The sequence below is a fragment of the Thermobia domestica genome, chromosome 15, assembly GCF_964235325.1.
Source record: "Thermobia domestica chromosome 15, izTheDome1.hap1.1, whole genome shotgun sequence".
Classification (NCBI taxonomy): Eukaryota; Metazoa; Arthropoda; class Insecta; order Zygentoma; family Lepismatidae; genus Thermobia; species Thermobia domestica.
The window spans coordinates 163251853-163264768 of NC_137468.1; the positions used below are offsets into that span (position 1 = coordinate 163251853).

Genomic DNA, 12916 nt, shown 5'->3' on the forward strand with positions numbered 1-12916 from the left:
TTATTATTATATTTTCATTGAAATGCATATTTTAAGCGGAAGGGGGAAAGGGAGGGAGGGTTCAAACACTTTCCACATCTCTGCGTGCAAAGAACGGACATTTTTAGATAGTTTGCCATAAATAAAAATAACTGCAACAAAGAAATCTCAAAGCGTGAAAGAATAATTACTATATTTTTTCCTTAAATGCTTCCAACAGATAAGTAGTAGTATTAGTGGTGGTGGTAAAAACAGCAAAAATGTAGCCGTGAAGCATCCAAAGTAGGATATTATACACGGTTATTCGAAAAGGAGCAGATTTAAAATATTTATTTTTAACAACAAATAGACACACATACAATATATTACTCGATAGAAGAAAATTCAAAGTTTTAAACCCCCACTTATTAGTTCCATTCAATGACTACAACTGTGCTGTGGTTTGTTTACGAGAAATGGGAACGCTGCAAGAGGAGTCGTTTAGTATGCTACAGTATGCAAAGAATAATTTCTTTTACCAATTTGTACGAATTTCCTTTACTCACTGTAAATCTGTTTACGACGAGGCGAAATGCACGCTGCGCTGCAACAATAGGTTCCTCTTTGCATACTGCAGCACACAGAACGACTTCTTTTGGGCCCTGCTATTTCCTCAAAACAAACCACAGCGCTGCTGTAGGCACTGAATGGAACTAATATGTGGGGATTCAAGATTTCGAACTCTCCTTTATTCAGAGATGTATCGTATGTGTGTCTATATATGTCGTTCATTAAAAGTAAATATTTTAAATCTGACCCTTCTTTTTAAACAGCCTGGTATTGGTAACCCTTTATTGTATCTGTTTTCTGGTAATTAATTAATTTTTCCCTCACGCTTTGGGATTCCTTTGCTCCGCCTATATATATGAATATGTAAACGTACCTTGGACTGAACTGCACATGCGTGATTTTCTTCTTGTGTAATTTGGTAGAATAGTTTAGTGCGCCATCTCGACCAAAGATATACAATTGTCCCTTGTTTGTGCCAGCAAGTACCATATCTCCAGCAGCAGACACATCCAGCGACGAGAACCAATTACTGTAGAGATTTAGAAAAAGACAAATATATATATATATATATCTTTTGTGTATAAGAAATTCAAGCAATTTTAATGATAAAAATAACTGGAATTGTTAATCAAGAAATAGGAGTAAGCACGATTACTACAGGGTGGTCCGGAAGTGGGCGTACCCACCTTGAGTTTCAACAGCAGAGTGTTAGTTATGGTAGAATGTTTGTATATAGTTACCTTGAAGTCTTAAGAGTCATAAACATCGGTATGATCACGATCCATGTCGTAACCCAGCTGAATTCTGCACCACGTTCTCGCAGATGTTTGCGGAATACTCTGGAGTCACGAGGGTGAAGACGTGTTCCACAGCTGCTCGTAATTTCTGCGTTGTGTGATATCGGGTGTTTCTTACTTGTTGCTTTATGAAACTCAGAGAGCATTGTCTGGTGTCGTCAGACCGGGACTTCTTGGAGACCAGGGAAAGGGAGCTGGTGAAGATGCACAACCTCTTCCAATCCAGCGGTCAGAAAACGCCAGATTCAGGTAATTGCGCACGTGAATAGCGAAATGTATAAAACGGCAGAAAACAAATGAACATGGATAGCACTGTTGCCAGACAATGCCACGCAATGTTACCAAACAAATGTGGGTAAAACCTAAAACCGTCAGAAAACACCAATTAGGGATATGCCCACTTCCGGACCACGCTGTAGTGTCCATCTTTCTAGATATTCTTACATACCTGGACTAATAAGTGAGAAGTGTGTCCCAAATTTGCATGTTTATTAATTCTTTTGGTTACCTAGGGGTTATCAGTTCTGGCTACTTTTCTTTCTAGAGGCACGACAGGAACTTATATATATATATACACTATAGTATCCATTTATACTGATCGTTCTGTCCTATCTTATGAAGCTTTGATGATTTATTATTATTATACAATTATTGTTGTTGGTTACTGAATTAGAAGCTTTTCAGCAGCCTCGAATTAAGGTGAACCGCAGCGTTAACTCCATGGAAATATTACTTGCACACATTTACTTCTGACTGAGAAGTAAGAAAAGCATGACAACTTCAATTTCTGATATATACATTATACAAGAATTGCACAACATGATATGTACGATTGTACAGCAAGCAAATTTCAACCTTATGAATCAAATCAATATGGGGATGGCAAAATACTTTTCCCCCTTTTTTCTTCTGCTTCTCGCTTCGGTAGCTGATATCATATTGAGATCTATATCCTGGAAAAAATTGATAATGACTGATTAAAAATTTACTATTGAATTGTATGTATTACGTTTTCACCAGTGGACTGAAGGCATTTTAAATTTAGTTCATAAGGCTGACATTTGCTTTTCTGTGCAGATGAACGGATGTTTTGTCATTCTCGTATGTAAAGGTGGCGCTACTTGATTTGATTTTTTTTTTTTTAAAGAAATGGTACCAATATTGGGTAACCTTCTTTACAGTGTATTGACTGGTGCTCCATCTTATGATGTTATTTACCTGATTTGCATAATCACATTTCTTGTAAACTTCAATATGGCACACAGTAATTCGATATTAAGTTTTGTTGACAAACTAGCATTAACAACATTTCTTTTAATTAATTACTGACTATATACGTATCTTCAAATGTAGCTGAAAATAAACTATTTTCGAAGTGTCAATAGAGGTCCTATCTAGCATTCGGTAATTATCCACCAGGGTGTCCACAAAATTTAACGAAAAAAATCCCTGACTTTTCCCTGACCAAAGTTCCAGATTTCCCCGACCATTGAATAATTTAAGAATAAGAAAAAACGAAAGAAACCCCAGCGTCCACCTTCCCCTTGTGCTCTCTTCTTCTGCTTCTTTCTTTTGACAATTTTCTTTAATCCAAAAATACGTGAAGTTACAATCATATGCATTAGGCCGATATTACACTTACTATTTCATAAATTCAATAACTAAACAATGGTCCTAAATCGATTTTCCCTGACTTTCCCTAACCAATCTGCCATTTCCCTGACTTTCCCTGATACATTTTTACTTCCCTGACTTTCCAGAATGTGGATACCCTGTTCACACATTGTCCAAATTTGAACTCACAATTAGAGCAAAACAAAAATAAATAAAGTCAACCTGAAGTACATGTACTGCACTTAAGTAATTAGTTCCTATATTCTCTCTTATCTGCTCTCAAAGTAGATTGGTTTACACGCTTGGAAAGAACTAGCAACAAACTCAAAAGGTGCTAATCTTTCTCTCTGTATTTTTCTGTTCTTAAGCTCTTCGTTAAGCTTACCTCACTTACTGAATTTTTCTGAATATTTTAAAGGTAATAAGAAATGTTAACAAGAACTTTACGAATGATCCAAAAAATGAATCAAAAATTCTTGGCTAAGAATGTTTCTGGATCAGTGGCCACAAAGTTGTTGAAAGGCCCCTAAATCGGGTTTTCGTACCTTTTACGGAATAAGCACATCATACTGAGTTAAGTGATAGTTTGGGTTTGGCTACACTTTATATAATTCTCCAGATATACGACAAGCAAGAAAATTTGTGCCTGAAATATTGGATCTTTTGATCCAAAAATGGGTAGGCAAGATAGTATCTACAAAATGCTTTTATATGAACTAACACCTCTTTCGTATCTATATATATAAAATTTTTATATGAAGTGGCACTTTTTTCGAATCTCTCTATATATATATACCCACAGACTGTCCCATAATTCGTGTGTAAACTTTACTTTCATAGTACTCAGCACTCGTAAAAGCTAGAATTGTGAAATTGGCAGGCAGTTTAATGGAAGGTCAAAATTTGTTTGGTAGTAAAACGAAGACACGGGTATTACAGTATGCGAAGTTATAGGGTCAAAGGTCAAAATGCATTTTTTTCCTTATGGGATTTCAATGTTAAATAATAATTTTACGTGTCATTTTTTTAAATATCCATCTCCAGTAGCAAAACTTGGTATATCGTTATAAATTCTGATCCGAAACAATGTGATAACGACAAATGTGGGCAATCGTGACCCTGCGACCTCAAGCAGGTCACCTGTGATCTTTGCGGAAAAAAGCTCTCTTTTCAACAGGTTATTGTACACAATGATCGAAAATGACCGGTATCCGAGAGCGCTTCAGTAACAGTAAAAAGTGACTGTCTAATGGAACAGACTACTAACTATTTTAACCCAGCGTAGCGAGTAATTGATGCTAGTAATGTGTAAATGTTGAGTGCTCAACAACTATGTCATCATAAACTGTGCACACGAATTCCTAGTTGATTAGAAAAGGTTTGAAAACGGTTATTAGTTTACGTAATAACTTTTTGTAGTTCTACATCTATTATATAAAAATGAAAAGGATCTTGGTGATTGTTTACTGAGAAAAGGGTTAAACCGTTTGAAGTGAATTCTTGGATATAGTTTCCACGTATCTCGGACTGGATGTTTTCATCTTCTTACTTTGATCCAAATGCGTATCCTACAGAGCTAGCGGAGGCTCAAAATTTATGGGAAAAATTGAGCATCTTACAATCTGTCAAGTTAGAAGATGATACTCGGAATGTAAACTTGTAATTAAAAATAAAGGAATACATCTCTCCCTGTTTCAAGCAAGCGGAGAGGAAATTTTCTGTAATTTCTTTTTTCACATTGAAATCACGTTGTTTGTCGTTTGCGATCACGTCACGGGAAACGGCCCAAAAATTTACAATAGACTTTTGAACATAGTGTCTACCTTGAGCTGAATTTTATCATGTAATTTTGATTAAAGGGAGTGTCCTGAGGGCGGTAGGAGGTCCAAAATTTATGCCAAAAAAAGAATATCTTATGAGATTTTTACTACATATTCATTCATATGCGTATCTTAAGGGGGAGAAGAGGTTAAAATATTTTCCATAAATCTATTCCCTCCGTGCGAAAAACTGGAGTTTCAGCTATTGTTTGATATCTCTCATTGTCTAAAATTCAAAATTCACTCTTCATTATTTATTTACGTGTATTCAGCTCCAGGAAGAGCCGTAAGCAAACATTTCAACTGTAATCATAGTCAAGATATAAGTAATGGAAAGGTTTTAGTAGGAACAGGATGTGCAGTAGGCAGGGATACGAGACCCTCTTCAATCGAACTAAGGAATCAAAATTAAATTCCGACATGACTATTCTGGACAAAAGTTGGAAAAGATTATTGTCATTTTCACTGTTGTCACCGACCACAGAACAACAATGCTTCAAGAGATTAATACTGTGTAGACAGCAAATAATTTTAAATCGCTAATGTAAAGTTCAAAATTTTAAATCCTTATGTAAATATTTCTAGATTTCGTATCTCCACTGAACCTTTTCATATTTACCATTTGACATTGCTGATACGTGTCAGCGAAAATTTTACGTTTAACATATCTGCTTAAGCTTAACTAAGGCCCGCTGAAAAGTTTTTGACCTGACAGGAAATGCGACATGAAAGCGAGCTAAAATTTTACATGCGTTGTACTTAGTACACTTGTACTTGACTGTATTTTTCCTAACAGTGTTCCAGTTTCTTTTACAACGGTACGTTTGTATATTGTTTGTTATCACTTGTAAATTTGTAAATTTGGGCGTAAAGTATTTTTATTTTTATATATGTACTAAACTATGTTATCCGAAGAAGAAAAAGAAGTTAGATAGATATAATAATATCGATAAAAAGATATTCATAGTTTTTAAATATGATTTTGGTGTGTCGTTGTCAGGACAACAATTGAAATAAATAAAAATGGTATAATTGCAACTTGGTATATATGGAGCTTCGCCTTATTTAATGGCTCAATAATAATTTTTAAGAACCGTTTTACTTTAACCTGTTCTATTAAAAAAAAAAATCTTCCTTGATGTGTAATCAGTCATTTACAGCGTCCATAACAGCTGATTGAGTTGATTTTGAGTTTAACGTCCCGTTCAGCAGCGAGGCTATATAAGACGTTGACCTACTGTTTAACGTGGAATCCGAAGCACATGAGCTCCCACCGGGAATCGAACTAGGGTCTCCCACGCCAAAGGCGCGTACGCTAACGCCCATAACAGCCTTGTCCGTACCGAACTACAAAGGGCATTAAATAAGTTATGCACAGATCGGTATGGTATTTTCTATTAGTTGCAACACGATGATGAAATTTTGACCCTTTGACTTCAAATGGTAATAATTGTTGTTTTCTATTGCTCACTGGTAAAACACAAGAGATATTACAATCATCAGGACCCGACAGCGGTCAGCAATGGAATTCCTGTTCAAAACCGGTGAAGAATCAGCCATAACAATTCGTAAGAAGTTGCTTCCGGTTTAAAGATGGTGATTTCACTCTTTTGCATAAACTAAGATGTGGTAGACCATCAAGTGCAGACAGCAGCCGTTTTCGAATGCTTCTTAAAATATGGCTCCACAATTAACAAGAAGCATTATTGTTTGTCACCGGATAAGGTACGAAGTGATCTCCAGATCAGGAGACCGGAGCTGCAAGGTAAAGTCATCGAACTCCATCATGATAATAACACAGCCATGACGACACTGAAAAAAATCAGCAGGCTCTCATTTCTTGAGTGAAACAATGCTATAAAACTCAGCCACCTGAATTTTACCGAAGTATATTCAAGGTATGGAATGAACGTTGGACGAGATGTGTCACAGCAGATGCACGCTACATTGAGTGACATGGTCTCGTAGCCAAAATGATCAAAGTATGTTCACTTCAAATTTCATTTCATGTTATTAGTTCACCATTGCAACTAATAACAATATTATAACCAACTGTGCAAGAGACTGAATGCCTCTTGTATTTGCCCTCAGGCCTCTTCATGGCCGGAAACACGTGATAATCTAATGTAGGTAATAACAGATGAAGATGCCAATCAAATGAACAGAATAGGTCAAACCACAGACATGCAGTTGTCGGAGTGTCTGGCAAAAAAGTGCCACGGCACATTGCTAAGAAGAAAGGGAGAACCAAATTTTAGTTTGTTAGTGCGCTTGAAATGAATCTGTTCTCACAGGTGTTGCAATAGTTTTGAGTAATAGTATGCATTAAATTTGTCGTCTGGGCATTAAAAAGATGAGCAGAAGCCCCTCCCCCTATGCGCACCAGAAAACTGAACTTCCGCTTTCCCCACGGAAGGCTAGCAACGAAACTTCTTTGCCGACAGAGACGAGGACTGTTTCCACTATCGTAACCACTGTGTTATCTCTGACTCGAAATGATGACACCCTGTTTCATTCTAAGTCGTATGCTTGTACAGAAACCCCTTCATGATCGGCCCGTATGCAAATTTTTATCCAACAAAACCACTCGATCACCTGTCAAGTTTCGGAGAACCGAATGTTCAGTCACCTTGCGTACGTTTAAATAGTCGCGTCCTTTAAAATTCCTAGACGTATTCCAATAGTTGTGACAACTCGACGATCTGACATGACTATGTCATGCATTTTCATTTTGTCGTCGACGGAAACAGTTCAAGGGGCCTGGTTTGGGGTTCGTCACAGAAGGACTGTTGTTCAGGTTTCACTTCATTCACCAATCACTTGTAGCATAAGACGGGGCATTGTCCCGTAAGATATTAAACAAGTCTTCATGAATCTGTTTGCTCGTCCAACCCTTCAGGAAGAAATACTGAATCACTGTACGATTGGTGATGCGCTACTCATTTACAGATGGCTCCATCCTGACTCACAACTCCATCTGCAGAGCATGGACAGTTCAACATTTTAATGTAAACTCGTAAAGAGAAATGTTTCTTTCTGAGACAGGCCTGAAACTTTCTAGCAGCGTACAGTAAAATACTGAAGACCAAGTACCTTTTGAATTTAAGGATAAAATTGGTTTCCAAGCAGCTTACATTAGAAAGAAGGAATTAATTTATAGAGTTCCCACCTTTACGGTTGCAATTAATCCCCTGCTTCCCTCTTTTCAAACTCATTAAGTTTTGATGACGCCCTTACTTTTCTCAATTAAAACTCAACTGAACTCCCTAAGGCTACAGATAATATAGGTTCGACCGTGTGACGCGTCATCTATCAGTCCCCTTATTTCTAGCTTTCTTGTTCAAATAGCACTCTAATATTCCTCATCACACTAGGTGGTTAAGGACAATTATCTGCACCTAAGAGAAATCAATGACAGAGCCATGTACACTAAATGTATACTGTGTTAACTATTTGGTTAACATTTAAAAATAACAAAAAACATATTGAATCGTCCTAAAACCACAATTTTGTACTGAAAAAAAATCCGTGATGAAAATTTTTACAGCACACTTTCGTTCCTCCACTAGCATTTCAACGATTTGATAATAATTTGCAACTGGAATCGTCTCCCGTTTATCTGTACATACGGGAGAGACATAATAAATTATTAAAACATTCAACTAAAATCTTCAGTTGCCCTCACGCTGGTGTAGGAGTTAGCGAGTGTACCTTTCGTGCACAGGGTCACGGGTTCGATTTCAAGTCTGAAAACTTTAACAAATTTGAATTCATTATAGTGGTTCAGATTCTGCATTAAACTGTGGGTTCACGTTCCACATAGGCTCGGTGCTCAAAAAGAAAGATGAACTTCAAGGAACAGAACAAGGATACATATATTGTCTCACTGGAATATGTCTAAGACACTGTATTATTGTACTTACTTGTAATCATCAAAAATACTAAGGAAAACTTGTGGCTCGCCATTCTTGTTAATGTCGTGTACACACACTTTAGCATCCACAGAACCTGTGTACAGTTTCGAAGGATCATTTCTATCGAACTTCATTGCCTGAACAGATCCTCCGGACCCAATCTGCAAAAATGAATCGACATGAATGACATTTCTAAAATTATAATAAGAATATTAATAAAATCATGTATTTTTACGATCACCATTGGTTCAGTATTTATGTGACACGATCAGATAATAAAAATAAATAAATAAATGTAAAATAAACTTTTGTTCATGTGTAACCAAATGATTATAGCGAATATGCCTAAATTCGACCGCATCAGAACAGTTAAAGGTTAAAAATCATTATTAAAAAGTCAACACAACTTACCCCTGAAATATATTTCAGTTCCTTCTTCTTATCCACATTGCAGATAAAAATATCTCCACCTTTGGAAGTACTTGCGAGAACATCAGGTCTTAATGGGTGCCATTCAATAAACGTCACTCTCCGGTCAAAGGGAGAAATAGTTTTGCTAACTCTCATATCAGTAATGTTTCTCACAATTGGTGCTTGAAAACCCTGTGAAGAGAAATAACAATCTTTATTTATGTACAATTTTAGTTGAGAAAGAAATAGAAACAAACCAGTTCCTATAGATTGATTGGATTGCCTTAGCGAAGATACGATTCAATGGCAATGTTTGGTTTCTCTGATCATAAACCATATTTCACCTTACTTGACGGGAAATTCTTAAGCGAATGATTTTTGGTCCTCTACTGAAGTGCTGAGAATCAGTCGCGAATGCACGACCGTGCTCAACGCAAGTGTGTATAGTATGTGGATTTTGTTGTGGACAAACAAACGTGTGGGTGAATTTCCCGATGTTCTCCCCTTTCCTCCCACTTTCGTTATTCCACCATTATCATCCACCTCATCATCACCGTCTCTTCGGCGCATAATTGTGAGACATAAACCCAAAAAGTGCAGTTTCAAAAATGAAAACTTTACGTTTTACGTCCCACGATTATGCCGGTTAGGCTAAAGGAGATGGTGATGAGGGATGAGTGAAATGGTGGAATGAAGAAAATGGGAAGAAATGGGAGAACCCCGAGAAAACCCACGAGCACGGTGTTTGTCCACCACAAAGTCCACACGGCGCGAGCTGGGATCGAACCAGGGACCCCAAGCACCGGAGGTGAACGCTCTAGCACTGAGTCACCGCGCCCACATGTGTGTAGTTTTGATTATTATTATTATTATTACCTGTAATATGCAACAAAGAGGTGTATTAACCCTCCCAAACTTCAATACACAGACAAAGAGGCGTGTTGTGTTCTTTAGTTTAGGACAAGGGAAGAGTTAAATTTGCTGTGCAAAAACTGTGGTATTACTCTTTGTTTACTTTGAATGTTTTAATGTGTATCATGTCCAGTAATCGTACGAAGTCTGCAGTATGGGAATCCAAACAATAAATAGTCATGCTATTCTAAAGTATCCTGAGCTCTGACAGATCTAACATCGTGTAAGTTGATGACAGTGTTGCGAACTGGCATAGCAAAGAAGAATCAAAGCGACCACTTTATAGAACGATGAAGGAATCGAATTACTTTATCACTGACTGAATTAGATTATAAGTTAAAATATTTACAAATTAGATACCGGTATTTAAAAAGAATTGTACTTCACTTTACTCCTCAACATTCCAGCTCAACGTAGTTCCACTAGGCCTAACGTTATTGCCACAAAAGTTAGCGTACGCGCCTTTGGCGTGGGAGACCCGGGTTCGATTCCCGGCGGGAGCTCATGTGGTTCGGATTTCACGTTAATCAGTAGGTCCACGTCTCATATAGCCTCGCTGCTGAACGGGACGTAAAACTGAAAATCAATCAATCAAAGTTATTGCCACAATAATGATTCTCTTTCTTTTTCCACTTATTGACACAACTCTGCCCTTTTGACAAGTTTGCTATGTAAATAGAAGTGGGGTTATATGGAACAACAACCGGTCCACCTCCCTGTCGCCGCAGGGAGTAGGTTTTCGTGGAATTGAAAGCAAAGAGGGTAGCGAGTCTGTACGGCTCTTCGAAAGTTCAAGGGCAATGAACCGTGATTTGGAATGTCAGGCTGAAATTAGCAGAATTTCTAATGGTCTTTGTAGGAAATTTGTTGACATCGAAAAACATGTACATAGTCTATATATTACAGAGACTGTTATAATGAGCTTTTTATAAGGAATGATTTAGAAATTGAGTAGTTGGAAAGTAACGAACAATATCCAGCTATGTTTGTCTTTTCGTAGAAGACATTTTTCACCAATATGTGAAGGGGAGGATAGGTTTAGGTCCACAAAAATACATTTGGAAACACTAGGTTGTTTCCATGGTAACAGAACAGTGTTGTCGCATTTATACCTACTCATTACTGTGAAAGGTTTTGTGTTGTCAGGTTGTTTTGATTTTTTGTGCTATCATCTCAGTGCATTGGTGTAAATATTGTGGTGTAATCGTTGTTATTTTCATTCATCAGTGGAACATAGTTTGTATTCGTATTATTCACATAGACCTAAAATATAAATTTAGTATATGTATGTGTGTGTGTTTGTGTTTATGAACACAATGTCTGAAGTGAGTAAGAAGTGCGGAAAGGGGATGCCCTTGACAAGTCACGCACGGGAATTTGTGTTTAATCTTAGGGAATATTTAGAAAAAGAACGTAATGGACGGTCCTTTATTGTCATTGAATAAAGTGATTGAAAGAGTAGATTAAGCTTTATACATTAGCCCTACAACTGTGAAAAGAATCACAAGAGAGAAATGTCCGAAAGACCACGCTGAACCGACGGAAACTTTATCCACCCTAGGAAAAAAGCGTAGGATTTCTATAGTAAATCGGAATTAAATTGTGTACAATTGAAAGCCATTCTCTAACGTAAGTAGTTTTCATTTTTTTTTAAAGATATAACATTATGGGTCTTACGCAGAGTCGTTCTGACGCGTGTTTAGTGTCATACTAAAGAGTTGAGTTGATTTTGAGTTTAGCGTCTCTTTCAGCAGCGAGGCTATATGAGACGTGGACCTACTGATTAACGTGGAACCCGAACCACATGAGCTCCCGCCAGGAATCGAACCGGGCTCTCCCATGCCAAAGGCGTACGCTAACCGCTTAGCTACGAAGAAGCCCGATCTTATACTAAAGAGTTTGACTAACATATGTTTCCATGCAGTAGTCAGGCATTTAGTATGACGCTAATCATACATCAAAACGATTCTGCATAAGGCCCTATGTGTTTAGAAGTAACGGTTGTTTTCTTTATGATTTTGTAAACTATCCTAACGCAAACTATTTTGTTTGTTTTGACTAATACTTTCGTCAGGCATAATGTTAAATATTTTTGTTGTAATACATAGGTGATTCTTTTCCCACAAAATGTCCCCTTGTTATATTGTATTGTTACAGAAGATAAACGTGGCAACCGCGCTTGATCGCACGTGAGAGTTGTTAGAGCTCTTCTTAGCGCGGCCTTACTCTAACAGATGTCACTACCTGCGCTTTCGGTGGCCTGTTTACTCAAGTCCTTGAATACTTGCATGCATATGAATATAATTTATGGTAGATTGATAAGTAAACTCAAAACAATAATATTAATATTATTAATAATAATAATTTGTTATATGTAAATTAGAGCTAATTTGACTAAGCACGGTTTTAACCTATAGTATGCAGTGGGCCGAAAGCTCGAGAGAACTGGTTCGTTGTTATGCACAAAAAAATTAACAAAAAATCACTCAGGATTATTTTATACGAGTTTATACCCCTTTCATACCTCTGCCGAGGAATTACATTTAAGAGCCTGCCTTACTAAAAATAATACAAAATTTATCACTTTTCTTTTGCCTGTTTATTCATAAGTGGAAGGAGATACTGAAATGCAACTTACTACAAACATAGATAATGTTATTCTACAACAGAAAACATGAATCTTGAAGAATTTTCAGTGTTGCTATCCATAGAAATTAGTGTTGCCAGAATAACAATTACCACAAAATCTAAGTTAAAGCAGCGACTAGAGGAACGGACTCAACTGCATTTGATTACATATCGTCTTGGAATCCCGTGAACTACTTTTTAAATAATAGTTCTATTTAGTTTGTAAAAAAACAAAATAGTTTTAACATACAGTTATTAAAACTAAATAATAATATTTAAAAAGTAGTTCACA

General features: G+C 36.9%; 1 protein-coding gene across 4 annotated transcripts in view; it reads right to left on the reverse strand.

The window, feature by feature from the left end:
• Window positions 1–12916, reverse strand: part of LOC145671331 (DNA damage-binding protein 2-like) — a 212196-nt gene that overhangs the window by 133278 nt on the left and 66002 nt on the right. For all 4 annotated transcript variants that reach the window (XM_081740344.1, XM_081740342.1, XM_081740343.1 and 1 more), the window contains exons 4-6: window positions 9085–9276; window positions 8683–8834; window positions 902–1057 (exon numbers count right to left, since the gene is read on the reverse strand). In XM_081740344.1, the coding sequence (XP_081596470.1) occupies window positions 902–1057; window positions 8683–8834; window positions 9085–9276 (500 nt within the window). The remainder of the gene's footprint in view (window positions 1–901; window positions 1058–8682; window positions 8835–9084; window positions 9277–12916) is intronic.